This window comes from Phocoena sinus, chromosome 2, assembly GCF_008692025.1.
Source record: "Phocoena sinus isolate mPhoSin1 chromosome 2, mPhoSin1.pri, whole genome shotgun sequence".
NCBI classification, from domain to species: domain Eukaryota; kingdom Metazoa; phylum Chordata; class Mammalia; order Artiodactyla; family Phocoenidae; genus Phocoena; species Phocoena sinus.
In genome coordinates this window covers 175,741,869-175,765,604 of record NC_045764.1, presented here as the reverse complement: position 1 = coordinate 175,765,604, position 23,736 = coordinate 175,741,869, and the positions used below count along the sequence as shown (strand labels likewise).

At 40.2% G+C, this 23,736-nt stretch overlaps 1 protein-coding gene across 1 annotated transcript in view; it reads right to left on the bottom strand.

Annotated features, from left to right (window-relative positions):
- RCOR1 (REST corepressor 1) overlaps positions 1-23,736 on the bottom strand; it is a 118,649-nt gene that overhangs the window by 34,111 nt on the left and 60,802 nt on the right. The window contains 1 exon segment of the mRNA XM_032623197.1: positions 5,936-6,019. Within this exon segment, the coding sequence (XP_032479088.1) occupies positions 5,936-6,019 (84 nt within the window).

The window sequence follows — 23,736 nt, the reverse complement described above, 5'->3', positions numbered from 1 at the left end:
TGCTCTGATAAACTTTTTTGTTTTCCTAAAAACAGTAAAGTGAAACAGACTGGGAATAAGATCTGGCCTAACTCTCTATATATGTCAAAGAAGACAAGACTACCTACTAAAATAACCTTTTGAAATTTCTTGCAACTAACATGTCCACTTTGTTCTGCTAACTTTCAAGTGCTTCTCTTACACAAAGCCCAAACCTTGGGTGGGTCTATGTATAAGGGTAGGGACCAGAGGGGAATGTGAAGAGTGCACTGCACTGCACCCAGGGCGGCAGCATCCCACTGAGAGAAGACCGCCCTAAAGCCATTAGCGGCAAGCAAGGTGGACATCTAGGGTGCAGACCAAGTGAGACGAGGAGGGAGGACAGCCTGGAATAGGGTGGGGAGGGTGCCCACAGGTGAGAGGAGAGGAAGGCATCCAGGTAGGAGGGCAGCAGTACACATCTCAACGGGGACTTGGGGAGCAGACCATCCGGGAGATGATATCCTATCACAGAAACAGAGTGCCTAGTAGGTACGTCAATGAAAATGTGGGGAATAAACGGTGAAACAATGCAGACGACCTAGAGGTAAGAAGTATCCCGCTTTAAAGGCATGTGAAGGCCACCTGGACCACCCAGCTAACCCACACTCCTCTCATCTCATTTCCTTTGAGCACTCCCAACGTTCATGTTTTGACTTCCTAAATCTCTATCAAGCCTCCTTTTAACAGCAATGGCCCAGAGAGGCATCAACATCCCTCCCCTGCAAGTGCAACCGCAGGTACCGCCTCTAGCCCCAGCTCTCTTCTAAACCACAGGGCCGTCAAGAGCTTTCTAATGTGCACAATACTGCTTCTAGCTAAAAATCCCTCCAAAATCCTCATCCCTTTAAGAACTGGGCCTGTCTTTCCAGCTTCACTGCTTCTCACTTCCCCAGGGACAACGCGCGTCACAGCCCGGCAGGTCTCTAAATGCTGTGCAAACGCCAACGCTATCTCCTCTTCTTAGAGCGCATGTGTGCCCCTCATCCAGCCAGTGCACTTACTCCTTCCTCATCGTCCTACCCAAATGCCATCTGTTTCCATTGCTTGTTTCTACCTAGGAAAACAGAGTGCTTTCTGCTGGGTCCCAAGGGGCGCGTCCAAATACTAAGAGTACGCAGGAGATGCCTGATGCTAAAATAATGTAAGAATCAGCTGCCCTCTCTTCCAATTAGTGAGCGTTCTTCAGTCTCTCTCACTGTCTGTCCAATCTCCAGATTCCACCACATGATTTAACCTTCATTCACACCTTTGTCCCCTTAGTAGCATGTCATCACTTAATCATGTAACTTTCCACAATAATTTTTATACTACTATCTAAATTCTATTGTTCTCATCTGTGCTACTTGGAATTATTTACATTTCCTCTACGTGAAATATGTCTCTACAAGGCACATTTTTTCTAGGCATACTCCAAAGGTCGTATCTCTCCTTAAGGAAGTTTTACTTAGACACAGCCAGAGCAACTTATGTAGTACCAGTAATGCTTTAAGTATTTTGGTTTATTAAATCAAACAGTACACCAAGGCAGATGTGTGTAATAAATGCAGTCTGGACACCAGAGATCTAGCCCAAACTTGGCTACTAACTAGCTGAGGGACCTTAAGCATTTGACCTAACTTCTCTAGACCTCAATTTTTCACAACTAAGAAGAAACAGTTGGACTAAATACATATAAATTATCTGTTTACATGTTCATTTTCCCCTTCTATCTCCATTAGAATATAAACTTCCTGAATCCCTCAGTCCTGGTACACTACCAGGCACACAAAACTGCTCAATAAAAATGTGAATGAGGGCTTCCCTGGTGGCGCAGTGGTTGAGAGTCCGCCTGCCGATGCAGGGGACACGGGTTCGTGCCTGGTCTGGGAGGATCCCACATGCCGCGGAGCGGGTGGGCCCGTGAGCCATGGCCGCTGAGCCTGCGCTCCGCAACGGGAGAGGCCACAGCAGTGAGAGGCCCGTGTACGGCAAAAAAAAAAAAAAAAATCTGAATGAAACCAATTTTCACTAAATAAAACCAAATTCAATATAACCCTAATTGAGATACTTTTGGAGGAAAATTTGTTTAAAAATAAATAAATAAATAAAAAGAAAAGAGTAAATTATGGTGGACCCATACTTGGTAGTTTAAAACTAGGTAATTGTATTGGGTTGGCCAAAAAGTTCGTTTGGGGTTTTCCATAACATGGTACAGAAAAATCTGAATGATCTTTTTGGCCAATCCAATAAATGTATTCAAACAGAACAAAGTCCCACATGTGTTGTTAACAGCAAATTGCTAAACAGCTCATATATGTGATTTAAAAGTCATCTACTTATTAAGATACATAAAAATATTAGGAGAAGTATATATATTGTAAACAGTGACTATAAGAGGGCTTTTTTTAAAAGAAGGTTATTTATTCATTCATTCATCATTCAATCATTTATTTATTTATGGCTGCGTTGGGTCTTCGTTGCTGCGAGCAGGCTTTCTCTAGTTGCGTCAAGTGGGGGCTACTCTTCGTTGAGTTGCGGAGCACGGGCTCTAGGCACGCGGGTTTCAGTAGTTGTGACACACGGGCTCAGTAGTTGTGGCTCACGGGCTTAGCTGCTCCGCGGCACGTGGGATCTTCCCGGACCAGGGCTCAAACCCATGTCCCCTGTGTTGGCAGACGGATTCTTAACCACTGTGCCACCAGGGAAGTCTCACGAGGGCTTTCTTTAATTGTCTACATTATACATTCTATATTGTTTGAAATTTCTACAACAGTATTTATTTCTACAACCACAAAATAATTTTGTAAACTTGCAGTAACCCTAAGAGGCAGAACTCTAAACATTTACTTGAGAGGAAAGAAACCAACCCAGGAAAAGCCAGGAATCTACAGACATCCTTACACATGGGGACATCTACTAGAAGTCTACAGATGTCCCAAATCTCCTATTTCTGCATCAAGTCAGAATCAATTGTTGGACAACCAAGACTTCCACATTCTTTCAAAATAAATTAGAAAGGCAAGTAGAAAATACTTCTTTTTTGTCTATGTACTGGGAGGGAGAGAAGCTGAGGGGGAAATGATAGATGGCAAAGAGAACAAATTATGTATACTTGTCCCCAGTGACACTATGGCCACATTTCAAGGCATAACTACGATTAGACTACTCGTCAAAGAATATGATTCCCAAAGCTCCACAAATGGAACCTAACTCACATCAACAACTGTGTTCACATCCTCACACTGGAGCAGTTAAGCAAACTCTCATCGATCCACAATTCCATTCCGAGGGATGTATCTTAAGAAAATACTAAAAACACAACAATAACAACAAAAGAGAACAAAGCTCTGATTCCGTTTTTCACCACCACCTTCTTTTACAATATCAACAATTAGAAACAACCTAAATTTTCAATAGAAGAATGCTTAAATACACTGATACATCCATTAAACATTATTTTAAATATTTACAAGGGGTTTAGCAAGGTAACGAATGCTTAGGTCATTGTTCAGGAAGACAATACACACTCACATACATAGAAATACCAACATCTCACTTATAAAAATATGCACAGAGGAAAAAAAGGGATTGGGAAAACATCCAAAATGTTTAACAGTTATCTCTGGGTGATGAAATAATGGGTGAACTGTTTCTTCTTTATATTTTTCTGTGCCTTCTGAACTTTCAACAATATATAAATGTTACTTGTAGATTGGTTTTAAGAGTTTAAAGTTTTAATCAATACTGTCAGGACTTACATTAAAACTGCAAATTTATTTTAGGCAATACCATTGCTTAAAAATCTATTAACTTTTCATATTCTGTTCTTTTCTTGCAGGTCTAGGAAAAATAAGATAATATTAAAATTAAATTCTGACTCCCAAGATTCCAAAGGTAACACATTAACAGCAAGAGGTACTAATACAATCTTCACTGTAATAACGGCAGGACGTGACTGAAATGAAGAGAGGACTGAGACCTGGCGAACTCGACCTGGGGGACACGTTTAGAGCATAAGCCAGGGTGAAGAGCCAGCAAACCTGGATACTACTGGCTGCACCACTGACTCTTTGTGTTAGTTTCACAACCTCTTTGGATTGTGCAATGCCACCTGCAAAATGGGGACAAAAACGTCTCCTTGGTTTACAGTAGAGACTGAATGACATAGGAACATGGAAAGCATTTCAGTACAGTGCTCAACAAATGCTCACTATTTTTAATATTCAGTTCCAGGCACCATAACTGAAGATGGGCACCATGACCAAACGGAATCTATCCAGGAGTACAACAGAGACGAAAAAGACCCCAAAATCAGGCCATCTGAAAACACTTGAGGCAACCAGGCAGGTTTAACTTGAACTGGGACAGCAAAGAAGGTAGGAGAACTGAACACCTAAAAGACTCATAAGGAAGCAGACTTATTTAACAGAGTTCAGGAAAACAAAGCTTTAAAAATTACACAGATGCAGATTTTCAGCTGTTAGAAGGAACAACATGTCCAAAAATGGAACAGATTGCTTTTTTAAGTGCAAATCCTCAAAGGGAAAAAACAAACAGGAAATACTTAAAAGGTCTTCCCCGGCACAGTAAAGGCATCAGAATTGCCAATATACTTCCTTTTGCTATTCTGTTCTCCATTATAAAATCATCAAGCAGCAGGCTGGCAAAATTAAGATACTATGAAAATCAGATTAGACTGAGATTATTTTATTCTTGCTAAAATAAGCATTACTAAGAGTAGTTGAATTTCCTGTGTTCCACGGAAGGTACTGTATTTTTAAAAAGGGTCCTTCTTGGTCAAAATCAAATGTTTCTTGACCATCCGAGCTCTTTGCACCTTAATGCAAACATGAATGTTAAATATATAAGAGGAGGATATTTAATATGCATCATCTCTAACCCTTACTTGACAGTGGAAACCTGTTAACACCTACTTTAATACTGCAAAACACAATCTGGAAAATCCTGATCAAAGCCTGAGAGTTCCAGCCTTTATTCACAACTTATGTTTCCTGGCCAACATTTACCACTGAAGGCTTTCTAAGCCCTACCACATTTTAGAGCATTGATTCTTATCCTATTTTTGTCAAAGAGCCCTTTAAAAATCCAATTTTCTGCAGGAAAACGTACATACACCAAAAAAAGTTTGCCTGTGATTCACGAGTTCACAAATGGCCGTAAATTCCATCCATGGATCACCCACCCCCACCACTGAAAAATTCTCGAAAGGGGGAATTTATTTTTTCTTCCCTCTTTCAAGTTATGAAGAAAACAAAAACTCTGAAAATGGCAAAGACTTACGGCAATATATCAGACACAAAATTATTCTTGCACGGTATCACCTGAGCAGAAAACTGAAAAAGCAAACTCTGAAAATACAATTAATCTTTCTAGTAACTCTAGGACCCCTACCGGCCCCCCACAAAAGAAAACCCAAAGTAGCTCAGAATATTCATTCTAACAAAAATGTAAACACAAAACAAAGAGCCAATTCAAAAGTTCTACTTCTAGCTAGGATGAAGTCTCACAGTATAAAACCTTTTTCCAGTAACATACATTTACCCTTTGTAATCCTTCCAATTAGAGATTTGTTAAACTCCTCATCTTTATATCAATAAATCTATAAATTCCCAGCTGAAGGAGTTATACACTACATTATAATTTTCTTTCCGCTCTGAACCCTTCCTCCTAGTTACTTCAGAATATTAGCTGGTACAGCATTTTGAATAAAAAGTAGATTATGAAACCACAGCTTAAGAATCTTTAAATCACTATGACAGGCCACAATAAAGAACACACTTTCAAATTCTTCAAAATTTTACTTTAAAAAGGTAAAATAAATATAATACATAGAGAGATTTTTACGTACAAAGGTAATTTTAAAAGTTTGCAGTTAAATAAGAAAGGTGGAAAATAAAAGTGCTCTAAAACTTACATTTTGCTTCTGATAGATTCTGATTAGGTGACCAGACCAGCATGCCAAGATTGTCTCGCTCTTGACTGCGTCTTGCTACTTTGGCTTGGTAGAAATAAAAAAAGAAAATTCTTATTATAATTTAACAGACATAACAAGCGACAATTAACACCACCACTCTGCAGGGCTCGAACCCACGTCCCCCGCACTGGAAGGCGGATGCTTTACCACTGAGCCACCAGGGAAGTCCCACAAATTAAGTTTTTCAACACATTAACATGGTATCTCTCTCCATTTATTTAGATTCTCTTTAACTTAGCACCATCAATACAATGTTGAATAGAAGTGGTGAGAGCAGATCCATTCTTGTATTGTTTTGAGTCAAACAAAAGATACTGTATAATTTCATCTGTAATTATGACTGTGTATATTTGTAAAAGAAAAAGGATAAAAACCCACAAACTATTCATAATACATCTAAATCAATGTCTTTAATTATAATAAAATATTCATTTATGTATACATTTTCAAAAAACCACACCACTCTGGTCTTCTTTAGACCTCGGAAGATGATGTTATCACCCCCCCATCGACTGGAGTCGGCCCCAATGGAACCCGCACATTTAACACAGGGTGAGGGTGAGGGTGCGGATGGGGAGGCTCTGAATTTGCTGAAATATTTCTACTTTTAAGTCTTTTTCTACCTAACTTTTTACTTATTTCACAAAGAGGTCATATGAGGTAGGTATGATTACTATTCTCACTTGCTAGGTGAGGAAACTAAACAGGTCATTAGTAGCCACTAGGAGGCAGACCTGGACCGACGTTAGGCAGGGTGGTTACAGGGCCCGAGGGTTTAGGCACCATACACTCTGCTGCTCTGCTCCCAGATGGGGACACACAAAAAGGAAGCTGCATGTGGCAAGCTGCTCAAATATTCTTTTAAACTACGAATTCTTCATGTGTGCTTTGAATAACCTTACCCTTCACTACCATTAGTGACTGGGTATTTTAGTGACTTGACAGCAGGAATCCAAAGATTCTTTTAACAACTTTAATAGAGAGTACCATTAAAAAGATTTAACCTGAAAGGAAACATCTGAAGTGCATTCAAATTCTTAAAAATCTGTGATACAAAACAGTAGGTCAAAAGGTTTACAAGTGCCGGGTGTTGAGTTGACTGTACTACTGGATTAACCACAAACAAGTCACATATTACACAGAGCCAATTAAAACATTATCTTCCAAAGGTACAACAGACTGAAGAGAGAGGCTCACTAACCAGCCTTTAGACTGCTTAGACCCAAACTCATTCATCCTAAAGGCATTCTCTTTCTTGACCTTTTTTTTCCCTTTAAACAAATTCCTCTGAAACACGATCAAAGTTATGGAATCTACTTCCAGAAAAAAAAAATTCAACTAAACATAAACACACACACACCAATATAAACATACTTTTATAAAATTCATAAAGCCTAGTTTAAGAATTCCTGCTTTTATGAAATTGCCAGACCTTTTATTTAATTTTGTATATCAATGTGTTCTAGATTTTATAAAGAAAGAATTTCTACACTTTTGCTCAAATCTGTGGCGCAGCTACTTTGAAGAAAAATGATGGAATGGTGGGAGGGAAAGACCCAAAGTGCAAACACTATGAATTAGGCAAGACTGAAGGTGGAATTTACATGCTGGGTGGGAACAAGGTGTAATAAACAGGAGGGAGACAGGAATATGATGAAAAGATGGGAGTGACTACCTTTGAGTACACACCTTTTTATACGGTTCTGACTTTTAGAACAATGTTAATGCCACACATAGTCTAAAAGTAAAATAAAGTCAACAAATACGTGTGTGGGGAGGGACCGCACACGGAATACAGGCTTGCTGTATTTCAAATAAAAGTCAAAACAGAAATAAAAGAATCTACATTGGGAAAGTAGAATTAAAACTGTCTTTACTCACAGATGACATGATCATCTGTGTAGAAAATCTACACTACCTACAAAAAGTTGCTAGAATAAATGAATTTCAGCACAGTTGCAGGAAACAAGATCAACAGTAAAAAAATCAATTCAATTTCTATATATAAGCAATCAAAACTTAAAACGAAAGAATACCCCTATTTAGGGATAGATGTGATAAGACATATACACTGAAAAACTGTAAAACATTGGAGAGCAACTAAAGATCTAAGTAAATGAAGAGATATACCATGTATATGGATCAAAAGACTTAAATATTATTAAGATAGCATTCTCTCCCCAAATTGCTCCAGATTCAACATAATCCCAATCAAAACCCCAGTATACTTTCTTGTAAGAATTGACAAACATTCTAAAATTCATACAGGAATGCAAAGTACCTAAAATAGCCAAAACAACTTTGAAAAAAACCAAGTTGGAAAACATATACTGCCTGAATCGAAACTAATTGATTACAAAGATCCAGTAATCAAGACAGTGTGGGGCTTCCCTGGTGGCGCAGTGGTTGAGAGTCCGCCTGCCGATGCAGGGGACACGGGTTCGTGCCCCAGTCCGGGAAGATCCCACGTGCTGCATAGCGGCTGGGCCCATGAGCCATGGCCGCTGAGCCTGCGCGTCCGGAGCCTGTGCTCCGCAACGGGAGAGGCCCCAACAGTGAGAGGCCCGTGAACTGCAAAAAAAAAAAAAAAAAAAAAAAAGTGTGGTACTGGCACACAGAGAAAGAAATGGAATAGAATGGAGTTCAAAAAAACAGAACCACACGTATAGGATCAACTGATTTTTCCACAAAAGTGCAAAGGTAAAATTCAGTGGAGATAATCTTTTCAACAAACGATGCCTGAACAAATGGATATTCATATTTTTTAAAAATTAATGGAGATCTATATACCTCATACCACATACAAAAATTTATTCAAGGGCTTCCCTGGTGGCGCAGTGGTTGAGAGTCCGCCTGCCGATGCAGGGGACGCGGGTTCATGCCCTAGTCTGGGAAGATCCCACATGCCGCGAAGCGGCTAGGCCCGTGAGCCATGGCCGTTGAGACTGTGCGTCTAGAGCCTGTGCTCCGCAATGGGAGAGGCCACAACAGTGAGAGGCCCACATACCGCAAAAAAAAAAAAAAAATTTATTCAAGATTAATGACAGGACTAAATATAAAACCCCAAATTATGAAACTTGTAAAAGAAAACATGAGAAAATTCTTTTTGATCTTAGGTTTAGAAAGATCTTATTAGATATAACACCAAAAAATCCATAAAAGAAAAAACTTCATAAATTGGACTTCATCAAAGGTAAAAATTTCTTTTCAAATAACACTACTGAAGAGATGAAAAGCTAAGCCAAAGACTGAGAGAAAATAATTATAAACCACAGATCTGATAAAGACTTGTATCCAGAATATATAAAGAACTCTCAGAACTCAACAATAAGAAATAACCCATTTGTTAACAAATGGGCAAAAGATTTGAATAAATACCAAAGATCGTATATGGATAGCAAATAAACACATGGAAAGATACTAAAAATCAACAGTCATTAGGGAAAGCCACATTAAAACCACAAGAGATATCACCACGTACCTATTACAAAGTATGAAGTTAAAAAGACTGACAATACCCACAGTTTGGCGATAATGTGGAGAAACCAGAACTTTCTTAAGCTGCTGGTGGGAATGTAAAATTGTACTATCACTTTGGGGGGAAAGCCTGGCAATTTCCTAAAATTGTGGTATATCCATTTAATGGAATAAAACTCAACAATAAAAAGGAATGAACTACTTAGGCACACAATATGAATGGAGCTCAAAATAATTATGCTGAGTGAAAGAGTTACAGATACAGAAGGGGGAGGATAGAAAGAATTCTGAGGTGCTAGACAGAAATAGATGGTTACAGTAAGAGCTCATCATTTTCAGTATAAATAGAAATACAGATGTGTGTATACCTGTATACTTGCACACATAAATACATTTATTTATCCCAGCTTTGTCCACTGCAAGGGTCTAGATACAATGACAACCCAGCAAAAAATGAGCATTTAGCTCCCAGACGTTGGTCTCTGAATGCCATTCTACAATAAAAGAAACTAGGTCTCCTTGGGAAAATGGTTGATTCCAGGGCTAGGACAGGAAAAGTGCAAGAGACCCTAGAATATTTTGTTATGCCAGGAGGTAGGAAAGTGTTCAAAGAACGATGGAATCTATCTCCTATTGGTCAGATCTGCGATAACTTGAGCAACAAAATAAATGGCAGTAATAAAATAATAATCCATAAAGCCATGAAGTAATAAAATAATAATCTGTGAGTCCATACTGACATAGACAAAAGGATAATGTAAAAGGGGAAGGCAAATGAGCCCAGAATAGCCAGGTCAGAGTTGGAAAACTTACACCACTCTACTTTAAAGACTTACTATAGAAAAGTACAGTATTCAAGACAGTGTGGTACTGGTAAAAGAACAGACACACCGACCAATGGAACAGATGGCAGTCCAGAAATAAACCTATATAAATATGGTCAACTGATTTGCAACAAAGATGCAAAAGTAACTCAATGGAGAAAGGATATTATTCTCAACAAGGCAGTGGTCCCCAACCTTTTTGGCACCAGGGACCTGTTTCCTGGAAGACAATGTTTTCCCCCAGACGGGGGGCGGGGGACGGTTCAGGCAGTCATGCGCTCACCTCCTGCTGTGCGGCGCTGGGGGGCTGGGGGACTCCTGCAACAAAGAGTACTTTAACAATTGGAGGCACTTCCCTGGCAGTCCAGTGGTTAACAGTCTGCACTTCCACTGCAGGGGGCGCAGGTTCAATCCCTGGTTGGGGAACTAAGATCCTGCATGCCCTGCGGTGCAGCCAAAAAGTAAAACAAACAAACAAACAAAATATTGGCTCTCCATATGCAAACCAAGTGAAACTCAACCTATACCTCATACCTTACAAAAATTCAACTCAAAATGGATCTTAAATATAAATGTAAAACCTAAAACTACAAAATCTTTTAGGAAAAAACATGAGAAAATCTTCATGAACTTGGTTGAGGAAAGAGTTCTTAGATATAACACCAAAAGCACAATCCATAAAAGTTAAAAAATGGTAAATTGAGCTTAATAAAAATTTAGGCTGTGAGAAAACATCTGCAAATCACTGTATCTGACAAAGGACTTGTATCCAGAATATATAAAAGATGTTTAAAGTACAATAAGAAAATAACTCAATATTTTAAAAAGTGGGCAAAAGATGTGAATAACTATTTCACCAAAGATGGCATATAAGCATATGAGAAGCAACATCATTAGCCATCAGGGAAATGCAAATTAAAGCCACAGCGAGAAACCAATGTATACCTATTAGAACTCCTAAAATAAAAGGAATAGATAATACCAAGTACTCACAAGAATAAAGAGAAACTGAAGCTTTCATGCAGTGCTGGATCAGTGGATAATGATAAAGTCACTCAAGAAACATTTCGCAGTTTTAATTAAAGATATAATTATACTTAACAAATGATTGAATCGACAATCCCACTTAGCTATATACCCTAAAGAGTTAACCTATGTTCACAATAAAACTTGCACATAATTATATATAGTGGCTTTATTCACAATCGTCAAAACCTTGGGAAAAAACCCCAAATGTCCTTCAAGGAGTAAAAGGTTAAACTGGGAAGATTAATACACTGCAATACTACCCAGCATTCAAAATAAATGAACTATTGATACATGCAGCAACATGGCCATATCTCAAAAGAATATGCTCAGTGCCAGTCTCAAAAGGTTACATACTGTATGATTCCATTTATATGACATTCTGGAACAGGTGAAACTATAATGGTAGGGAACAGATCAATGCGGTTAGGAAGGGGAGGAAGGCTACGAGCTGTACGAGGTACTTGTTTGAGGAGATGGAACTGTTCTGTATCCCAGTTGCGCGTGGTGGTTATATGAAACTACACATGCCTTAACACTCACAAATACAGACACCAAAAACCAGTCCATTCTGCTGTATGCAAACTGAAGAACACAAATACAATGAAAACAAAGCAATGTCATTCATTTCTGGACAGACACTGGTGTCTGCTGAAGGTGTCAGTAACTCTGCAGCTGCTCTCTTTGTTTAATATAGTTTTTATTGAGGTGTCATTGATGTACAATATTATATAAGTTACAGTTGTACAACATAGTGATTCACAACACTCTCCTTGTTTAAAGTTGATTACCAAGTGTTAAATACCCTCCCTACCTGGAAGGAAGCAGAAGAACGACAAAGAAACTGAAATTACCAATTGCCATCAAGGGCAAAATGAAAGAGAATTCGCACTACCTGTGGGAACGTACAACTACTTCAGACAGCGCTGGCAGTGTGTAAGAAAGTTGAAGTATGGATACCCTGCAACCCAGCAATCCATTTCTAGATATAATATGTATACCAATAGCAATGTGTTTCAAATTGCAGGTCAGGCCGATTTAAATTAATTTATTGGGTCCTAACCAGCATTTAAAAAAAAAAAAAAGAATAAGACTAGAAAACACCAGCATACTGTTTCATTAAGTATGTGTATAAATCACCGGGGGAGACTTTTTTTAAAGTTCGTTAAGTACCTGCCCTAGAGATTCCTTAAGATAGGTGTCAACCTGGCTAGGTCATAGCACCCAGTCATTTAATCAAACACTAATCTAGGTGTTGCCGTGAAGGTATTTAGTAGTTGTGGTTAACATCTACATCAGCTGACTTTAAGTAAAGAAGATAACCCCCCATCTTGTGGGTGGGTTGCATCCACTCAATTAAAAGGCCTTAAGAGGAAAACTTGAGATTTCCCAGAAGAAACTGTGCCTCAAGACTGAAGCCCCAGCTTCTCCTTGTAGGACCTGACCTACAAATTTCACAGTGGCTGGGCACCCAGTCACATAAGCCAACAGCTTAAAATAAATGTCTGCACACATACCCCTACACACCTGGCTCTGTTTCTCTGGAGAACTCTAAGATGGATGCTCACTACAGCGCTGTTTATGGTACTGTGATACAGCAAAATCTTCAAAGTCCATCAACAGGAATTAGCTAAATCATAGTATGGATATTCAAAGAAATCAAATACAGAAAATACAACAGTCTAGGGACTTCCCTGGTGGGTCAGTGGCTAAGACTCTGTGCTCCCAATGCAGGGGGCCTGGGTTCGATCCCTGGTCAGGGGATGCCGCAACTAAGAGTTTGAATGCTGCAACTAAAAAACGATCCCACACGTGGCAATGAAGATTCTGTGTTCCGCAGCTAAGACCCGGCACAGCCAAATAAATAAATATTTGAAAAAAGAAAAAGAAAGAGAGAAAGGAAGAAGGAAGGAAGGAAGGAAGGAAGGAAGAAAGGAAGGAAAGAGAAAATACAACAGTCTAGCAGTTCTTCAAAAGGTTAAACACAGTTACCATAACCCAGTAATTCCATTCCTATGTATATAGCCCAGCGAAATGAAAACATATGCCCATATAAAAACTTGTATATAGGGACTTCCCTGGTGGCACAGTGGTTAAGAATCCGCCTGCCAATGCAGGGGACACGGGTTCGAGCCCTGGTCTGGAAGATCCCAAATGCCATGCAGCAACTAAGCCCATGCTCACAACTACTGAACCCCGGGCGACTAGAGCCCGTGCTCCACAACAAGAGAAGCCACCGCAATGAGAAGCCCGCATACCACAACGAAGAGTAGCCCCCGCTCGCTGCAACTAGAGAGAGCCCGTGGGCAGCCACGAAGACCCAACACGGCCAATAAAATAAACAAATAAATAAATGAAAATTGTATACAAATGTTCATAGTACTACTCATAAGCGCCAAAAGGTGGAAACAATCCAAATGTACATCAACTGAATAAGCAAAATTTAGTATATCCATATAATGAAATATTATATTGCCATAAAAAGGAATGAAGTTATTAATCCATGCTTGGCATGGATAAAACCTGAAATCATCATGTTAAGTGAAAGCAGCCCTGTCACACGCACAAAAAAGACATATTATACAATTTCATTTATATGAAATGTCCAGAATAGGCAATTCTATAGACACAGAAAGTAAATTAGTGGTCGCTAGAGGGTGTGGGGTGTTTGGGCGAAATGGAGAGTGACTGTTAATGGGTAGAGAATTTCTTTATGGGATGATAAGAATGGTCGAAAATTGATTGTAGTGACAGCTGCACAGCTCTGTGAATATACTGAAAACAACCGAATCGTACATTTTAAACAAGTGAATTGTACATTTTGTGAATTATATCTCAGTAAAGCCATTATTAAACAAGTGAGAACACCTGTTTTGTTTCTAGCATGTGTATTTCTTTATGAGTAAATGAATTAAAAAGCAAAAATATCAAACTGTAGGTAAGAAAAACCACCCAGTAAATTTAAATAGTGGATAAACCCTAGGAAAGAAGTGGGAGCACTGAATTGAGAGGAAAAAATGAAATTTGTGCTTTTTGCTCCACATACTTCCTTATTGTTTGGATTTTCTTCATAAGAATGCATTCATTCAAGCCCTGGTCCGGGAAGATCCCACATGCCGCGGAGCAAACTAAGCCTGTGCGCCACAACTGCTGAGCCTGCGCTCTAGAGCCCGCGAGCCACAACTGCTGAGCCTGTGCTCTAGAGCCCGCGAGCCACAACTGCTGAGCCCACGTGCCACAACTACTGAAGCCCGGGCGACTAGAGCCCGTGCTCTGCAACAAGAGAAGCAATAAGAAGGCGGCGCACCGCAACGAAGAGCAGCTCCCGCTTGCCACAACTAGAGAAAGCCCATGTGCAACAACGAAGACCCAACGCAGGCAAAAATAAATAAATAAAATAAATTTATATATAAAAAAAAAAGAATGCATTCAAATACTACTTACACGATTAAATTCTCTTTTAAAGAAAAACAGTAAGGGAATTTATTTAAAACTTGTGAAGAATTATTTCATGATTATAATTTTATATCTCTTATGCTCATTTCCTAAAAAAGTGGAAAACCTGCACAGATTACTTACGAAGAGTAAACTGAATGTATCTTCAGAATTAAAGAACTCTGAGCTCTTACAATGACATCCACTATAATGGAAATAAAGGAAAGCAAAAATCACACTCAGTTTCAGTAAATTTGATCTCACTCTTACAATTTCATAGTATTGGGTTAGACAAAAAGTTCATTCTGTGTTTTCCGTTACGATGGCTCTAGTAGCGCTTACTTGTCTTTAACTTCATCCGAAACAATTTTGTTAGGTTGTATTGTGACAGCTATCATATCAGTGTGCATTTAAAAAGAAAAATCAAAATTGGTGAATTTTTGTGTAGCCATTTTAATTTTGAAGATGGAAGAAAAAAACGTTTTTGGCATATCATGTTTTATTATTTCAAGAAAGGTAAAAACACAACTGAAATGCAAAAAAAGATTTGTGCAGTGTATGGAGAAGGTGCTGTGACTGATCCAACGTGTGAAAAGTGGTGTGCGAAGTTTCGTGCGGGAGATTTCTCCCTAGATGATGCTCCACGGTCGGGTAGACCAGTTGAAGTTGACAGCGATCAAATCAAGACGTTAACTGGGAACGACCAACATTATACCACGCAGGAGATGGCCGCCATACTCAAAATATCCAAATCCAGCACTGAAAATCATGTGCACCAGCTTGGTTATGTTCATCACTTTGATGTTTGGGTTCCACATAAGTTAAGCGAAAAAATCCTTCTTGAGCATATTTTCTGCATGCGATTCTCTACTTAAATGTAATGAAAACGTTCCATTTTTAAAACAATTGTGCCGGGCAATGAAAAGTGGATACTGTACAACAATGTGGAATGGAAGAGATCGTGGGTCAAACGAAATGAACCACCACCAACCACACCAAAGGCCGGTCTTCACCCAAAGAAGGTGATGTTCTGTATATGGTGGGATTGGAAGGGAGTCCTCTACTATGAGCTCCTTCCAGAAAACCAAATGATTAATTCCAACAAGCACTGCTCCCAATTAGACCAACTGAAAGCAGCACTCGACGAAAATCGTCCAGAAATAGTCAACAGAGAACACATAATCTTCTATCAGGATACCGTAAGACTGCATGTTTCTTTGATGATGACCAGGCAAAACCTGTTACAGCTTGGCTGGGAAGTTCTGATTCATCTGCCGTATTCACCAGACATTGCACCTTTGGATTTCCATTTATTTCGGTTTTTACAAAATTCTCTTAATGGAAAAAATTTTAATTCCCTGGAAGACTGTAAAAGTCACCTGGAACAGTTCTTTGCTCAAACAGGTAAAAAGTTTTGGGAAGATGGAACTATGAAGTTGCCTCAAAAACGGCAGAAGGTAGTGGAACAAAACGGTGAATACACTGTTCAATAAAGTTCTTGGTGAAAATAAAAAATGTGTCTTTTATTTTTACTTAAAAACCAAAGGAATTTTTTGGCTAACCCAATATAATTACAGCGAGGCACATCACCACAGATCTAGTGCCTAAAAACACTTGGGCAACAAACAAGCAACTTAAAAAATCCGTAACTGGGACTTCCCTGGTGATGCAGTGGTTAAGAATCCACCTGCCAATGCAGGGGACACGGGTTCAAGCCCTGGTCCGCGAAGATCCCACATGCCGCGGAGCAACTAAGCCCGTGCGCCACAACTACTGAGCCTGCGCTCTAGAGCCCGCGAGCCACAACTACTGAGCCCGCGAGCCACAACTACTGAGCCCACGTGCCACAACTACTGAAGCCCACACACCTAGAGCCTGTGCTCCGCAACAAGAGAAGCCACCGCAATAAGCCTGCACACCTCAACGAAGAGTCGCCCCCACTCGCCGCAACTAGAGAAAGCCCACGTGCAGTAACGAAGACCCAACACAGCCAAAAATAAATAAATTTAAAAAAAAAAAAAGGGGAAAAGACAGCCTCTTCAATAAACGGTGTTGGGGACTTCCCTGGTGGTGCAGTGGTTAAGAATCTGCCTGCCAATGCAGGGGACATGGGTTCGAGCCCTAGTCCAGGAAGATCCCACATGCTGTGGAGCAACCAAGCCCGTGCAACACAACTACTGAGCCTGTGCTCTAGAGCCTGCAAGCCACAACTATTGAGCCCATGCACCACAACTACTGAAGCCCGCACGCACCTGGAGCCCGTGCTCCGCAACAAGATAGGCCACCACAATGTGAAGCCCACGCACAGCAATGAAGACCCAACACACCCATAAATAAATAAGTTAAAAAAAATAAATGGTGTTGGAAATATTGGACAGCTGTATGCAAAAGGATCAAACTGGACTACTCTCTCAAACCATGCACAAAAACAAATTCAAAATGGATTAAAGACTTAAATGTAAGACCTGAAACCATAAAAATCCTAGAAGAAAACACAGGCAGTAAGCTCTCTGACATCAATTGACCTTAGTAATTTTTTTGATATGTCGCCTCAGGCAACGGAAACAGAAACAAAAATAAATGGGACTACGCTCAACTAAAAAGCTTTTGCACAGCGAAGGAAACTATCAACCATTTTTTATAAAGGCCACCTGCTGAATGGGAGAATATATTTGCAAATGATCTATCTGATGAGGAATTAATACCCAAAATATACAAAGAACTCATATAACTCAACATCCAAAAAACAGTGGACTTCCCTGGTGGCACAGTGGTTAAGACTCTGCACTCCCAATGCCTGGGGCCTGGGTTCAATCCCTGATCAGGGAACTAGATCCCATATGCATGCCACAACTAAGAGTTCACATGCCACAACTAAGGAGCCAGCAAGCCACAACTAAGGAGCCCACGTGCTGCAACTAAGACTCAGCGGAACCAAATAAAAATCAATAAATAAATAAAAATAAAGACCTTTTTAAAAAAATCCAGAAAACAAACAACCCAATCAACAGGTGGGCAGAGGATGTGCATAGACACTTTTCTAAAGAAAACATACAGATGGCCAACAGGCACATGAAAGGATGATCAACATCACTAATCCATCAGGGAAATGTAAATCAAAATCACAGTGAGATATCACCTCACACTTATCAGAATTGCTATTTATCAAAAAGACAACAAATAAAAACTGCTGGTGAGAATGTGGAGAAAAGGGAACACTCATACACTGTTGCTGGGAATGTAAATTGGTGTGGCTGCTATGGAACAGTATGGAAATTCCTCAAAAACTTAAAAATAGAACTACCATATGATCCAGCAACTCCACTTCTGGGTATTTACCCAAAGAAAATAAACACACTAATCAGAAAAGATATATGTACCTCTATGTTCACTGCAGCATTATTTACAATAGCCAAGACATGGAAGTACCTAAGTGCCCATGAATAGATGAAAGCATAAAGAAGATGTGCTGTATATACACAATGGAGTACTATTCAGTCATAAAAAAGAATTAAATCTTGCCAGTTGCAACAACATGGATGGACCTAGGGGATATTATGCTAAATTAAATAAGTCAGACAGAGAAGGACAAATACTGTATGATTTCACTTATACGTGGAGTCTAAAAAACAAATGAACAAACAGAACAAAACAGAAGAGAGTTATAGATTCAGAGAACAAACAGGCAGTTCCAAGAGGTGGGGTGAGGAGGAAAGAAACAGATGATGGAGAATAAGGTACAAACTTCCAGTTGCAAAATGAGTCAGTCACGGGTATGAAATGTACAGTGTGGGGAATACAGTCAGTAATTATGTAATATCGTTGTATGGTGACACTGTAATTACTAGACTTGCTGCGGTGATCATTTTGAAATGTACAGAAATATTGAGTCACGATGCTGTGTAACAGGAACTAATATAGTATTGTAGGTCAATTATTCAAAAACAAACTTACAGAAAAAGAGATCAGGTTTGGGGTTATGGGGTTGGGGGAGGGAGGGACTGGATGCAGGCAGTCAAAAGGTAAAAACTTCCACGTGTAAGACAAGTAAGTGCCAGGGACTAAGCGTGATCCAGATAATGCGCGCTGCTGCACGGTGTAACTGAAAGCTGCTCAGAGAGGAAAGCCTAGTTCTCATCACAAGGAACAATGTTTTTCTATTTCTTTAATTTTGTACCTATATGAGATAATCGATGCTCACTCAACTTATTGTGTAAGTCAAATCATCATGCAGTACACCTTAAGCTTATACTGTTCTGCATGTCAATCATATCTCAATAACACTGGAAGAAACCAAACAAAAAAGCAACCAAAAAACCTCAAGAATAGGACAAGATAAAGTAAAATGACATCACAATTATAATTTTATATGTACCTAAATAAAGAAGTTTCAAAATAAAAATTGATGGAAGAATGGAAATATGACAAATACATCATCGTACTGGGAGAGTAAAACATTTCTGCTGACAGTCCAAACAGAAAGATACACAAGATCTAAAAACAAGGCTTCCCAGGTGGCGCAGCGGTTGAGAGTCCGCCTGCAGATGCAGGGGACATGGCTTCGTGCCCCGGTCCGAGAGGATCCCACATGCCGTGGAGCGGCTGGGCCTCTGAGCCATGGATGCTGAGCCTGTGCGTCCGGAGCCTGTGCTCCGCAACGGGAGAGGCCACAACAGTGAGAGGCCCGCGTACCGCAAAAAAAAAAAAAAAAAAAAAAAAAAAAAAAATCTAAAAACAATGAGCAAGTTTTATTTATTGGACATACTTTGAAGGATACGTCTAATAATTAGGGTATAAACATTCTTCATAAGTAAATTCACAAAATATTTACAAAAATGACCATGTATGTACAAGGCTATAAAGCAACTCTAAGCACATTTCAAAGAATAGGTAACATACAGATTATACTTTCTAACCACAATCCAATTAAAAGCCAATAATTTAAAAATAAACCAAAAATCTTCATACATTCAAAAATGATAAAATACTCTTCAATAACCCTGGGTCAAAGATGAAATCTTGACAAAAAATAAATAAAATTGGGCTTCCCTGGTGGCACAGTGGTTGAGAGCCCGCCTGCCGACGATGCAGGGGACACGGGTTTGTGCCCCGGTCCGGGAAGATCCCACATGCTGCGTAGCAGCTGGGCCCATGAGCCATGGCCGCTGAGCCTGCGCGTCCGGAGCCTGTGCTCCACAATGGGAGAGGCCACAATAGTGAGAGGCCCACGTACCGCAAATAAATAAATAAATAAATAAAATTAAATAAAATTACTTAAAATTCAACAGTAAGAGTACAAATTTATGCAAAACAATGAAAGAGGTAGCTTACAAAAAAATGTATACCTGTAAATGCATAAAATCAGAGAGGCTAAAAATTACTTTGCTAAGCATACAACTTAAGAACATGGAAGGAACAGCAGAATAAATCCAAGGAAAGCAGAAGGCAGGCAATGAACAGCAGAAATGAAAGAAACAGGAAACAAAGATATAAAAAGGGGATTAACAAAGCCAAAAAAAAACCCCTAAGAGACTAATCTCTGCAGAATCTGATAAAGAAAAATAAGAGAAGGTATAAATAATTTTAGGAATCAAAAAAGTGGACACAGGACTTCCCTGGCAGTCCAGTGGTTAGAACTCGGTGCTCTCACTGCCGAGGGCCCAGGTTCAATCCCTACCTGGGGAACTAAGATCCTGCAAGCCACACGGCATGGCCAAAAAAAAAAAAAGAAAGAAAATGGCAGTAATGGCATAATAAGCTACCTTATCAACCAAATGCTACCCACCAATCAATCAAATGCTACCTCCTTGCTCAAGTTCCTGACAAGAAAACTGAAGTTAAAAAATTATAATCCTGGGACTTCCCCGGCAGTCCAGTGTTTAAGAGTCCGTGCTTCCACGGCAAGGGGTGTGGGTTCATCCCCAGTCGGGGAACTAAGATCCCGAATGCCACGTGGTGTGGGGAAAAAAAAAAGACTCCCCCAAAACGATCGGGGAGTTCAGGGTTTAAAAAAAATTATTATCCTGTACAGAGTGCTATAGGGTCGTCATATCCACACTAATATCTCCATATTATCAAACCACCTTAATCTCAAATTAGCTCTCATAAATAAGATGGCTGCTTTGTTTGCTTTAAAAGTTAAATTCGGGGGCTTCCCTGGTGGCAGTGGTTGAGAGTCCGCCTGCAGATGCAGGGGAACGGGTTCGTGCCCCGGTCCGGGAGGATCCCACATGCCGCGGAGCGGCTGGGCCCGTGAGCCATGGCCGCCGAGCCTGCGCGTCCGGAGCCTGTGATCCGCAACCAGAGAGGCCACAACAGTGAGAGGCCCGCGTACCGCAAAAAAAAAAAAAAAAAAAATTAAATCCGGGAATTCCCTAGTGGTCCAGCGGTTAGGACTCTATGCTTTCACTGCCATGGCCCAGGTTCGATCCCTGGTCGGGGAACTAAAATCCCACAAGCCACATGGTGCAGCCAAAAAAAAAAAAAGTTAAATTCTATCTCCCTATGGCTGTCACTGTCGTACCCAAATACCTACATTAAAAAGTCACATGGGGGCTTCCCTGGTGGCACAGTAGTTGAGAGGCCGCCTGCCGATGCCGGGGACACAGGTTCGTGTCCCGATCCAGGAAGATCCCACATGCCGCGGAGTGGCTGGGCCCGTGAGCCACGGCCGCTGAGCCTGCACGTCCGGAGACTGTGCTCTGCAACGGGAGAGTCCACAACAGTGAGAGGCCCAAAAAAGTCACATGGAATCCAAATACACAGTAGGATAGATTACTCATCAGTGGAAGGAAGAAAGTAACAAAGGAATAAAGCTTTAAATATTGGTAGTTCTTATTTCTAAATGTACTAATTTGCCATCCATACTTTCACTATATCCTGAGAAGCTAAGCATCCACAAATGTAACCTTATGTTAAATTTAGGTTAGGGACCAAAAATAATTTTGTGAGTCCAAAATTTTTGGCTTCTGAATTGGGGCATTCAGAAAGAAATGTAATCAACCTGAAAAGCAACAGTATAATATCACCACTGTCGTTATAACTGACATGTATGCTTACTACGTACCAGGCACTGTGCACTTTTACCTGCATTAGCTCCTTTAATCTTCCTAACAACCTTCTGAGGTAGGTACTATCACTATTCCCATGCTACAGATGAGAAAATTAAGGCAGAGAAAGATGAAGTAACTTGCCCAAGATCACACCTGTGACCAGTGGAGCTGCGAGTCAAACCCGAGCAAGAGATTCCAGGGCCATGATGTGAGCCGTATGGACACTGCCCAGAGTTTAGAGACACCATAAATTATCAGAAGTATAAAGACAGATCAAAAGCTAGAGTAAAAAGTACATTTTTCCGCAAGTTCCCTGCTGGCCTAGTGGTTAGGATTCTAGGCTTTCACTGCTGTGGCCCGGGTTCAATCCCTGGTTGCGGAACTGAGATACCACAAGCCAAAGAAAAAAAAAGGAACATTTTTCCTCCTCATAATATTCTCCCATTAAGTATTTTAATGCTTAAGTTAAAGGCTTGAGAATTCTCAAATGACAACGGTTTGTCCTATATAAAGCAAAGAAGTCAGAAACAATTTTGGTATTTAAATACTTGTATCTTTCTCCCATTGAACTATATACTTCTTTGTCTGGCTCTCTCTCCCCTAGGCTCTTCCTTTTTAAATGCTACAAGTTTAAACTGGAATAAATAAATACATAATTTTCACTCAGCTCTCTGGAATTAAAATCTACAATAAGCATAGAAACGTAATAAACCCCTTAAAAACTCAAACTTTGCACAAGTTCTCCTAAATTTGATGAGAAACCTGACAAACCTTCTTCAGCCAGGTGATGAAAGTCAACTTCAACAAGTATAAGTCATGTAGACAGTGTGTGCCCTTGATGAGTCGCCAACCCCCAACCAGATCCCTGCACACCCATCCCCTCTACCAGTTCCCCACTGAACCTCCTCAACTTTTCTCAAATCAATCACTCCCTCTCCAACCCCACTGCCACCGCCATAAGTACAGGCCTTCATCTTGTCTTGTCTTAAGGGATCCAGCTAACCAAGACCCAACACACAGACCTATCCTCAAATTCAGTCTCTCCAGTCTCTGGCTAGATCAATCTTTCTACATCAAATCGGAGCAAATCACTCCAGCGTTTAAAATCCTTCCATAGTGATGGATCACAACTCTCCAGTCCTTAAGTGTGGACTGCACATAGTGCCTTCCTCCAAAAGAGGACAGCATGGAAGGGGTGGGGAGGGTGACGAACTTCACAGTGGAGAACCCTGGCAAGCACTACCTCAGCCAGGGACAAAGTCAACAGCAACAGCAACTAGGTCGTGTTCTCAGTATGTGCCCTCTATGATGTGAGGTGATGAGAATGGCCTTTTACCTCTGGGTCTTCCTCCCAAAATCATTAGAAAAACATCAGGCAAATCCCAGCCGAGGAACATTTTACCAAAATCCTGACTAGTACTCCTCAAAACTACCAGTCACCAAAAACAAGAAAGTCTTAAGAAACCGTCACAAATGAACTTATTTACAAAACAGAAACAGACTTAGAGATGTCAAAAACAAACCTATGATTACCAAAGGGGAAACATGGCAGCGGGGGGGTGTGTAGGAAAAAATCAGGAGCTTGGGATTAACACACATACACTACTATATATAAGACAGATAACCAGCCAGGACCTACTGTATAATAGCACAGGGAACTCTACTCAAGAACTACTCAACATTCCGTGATAATCTATATGAGAAAAGAATCTGAAAAAAATGAGTATCTGTAAATGTATAACAATCACTGTGCTGTACACCTGAAACTAACACAACATTGGAAATCAACTATACTCCAACAAAATTTTTAAAACCTGGTGGTGCAGTGGATAAGGCTACGCGTTCCCAATGCAGGGGGCCCGGGTTCGATCCCTGGTCAGGGAACTAGATCCCACATGCATTCTGCAACTAAGACCTGGCACAAACA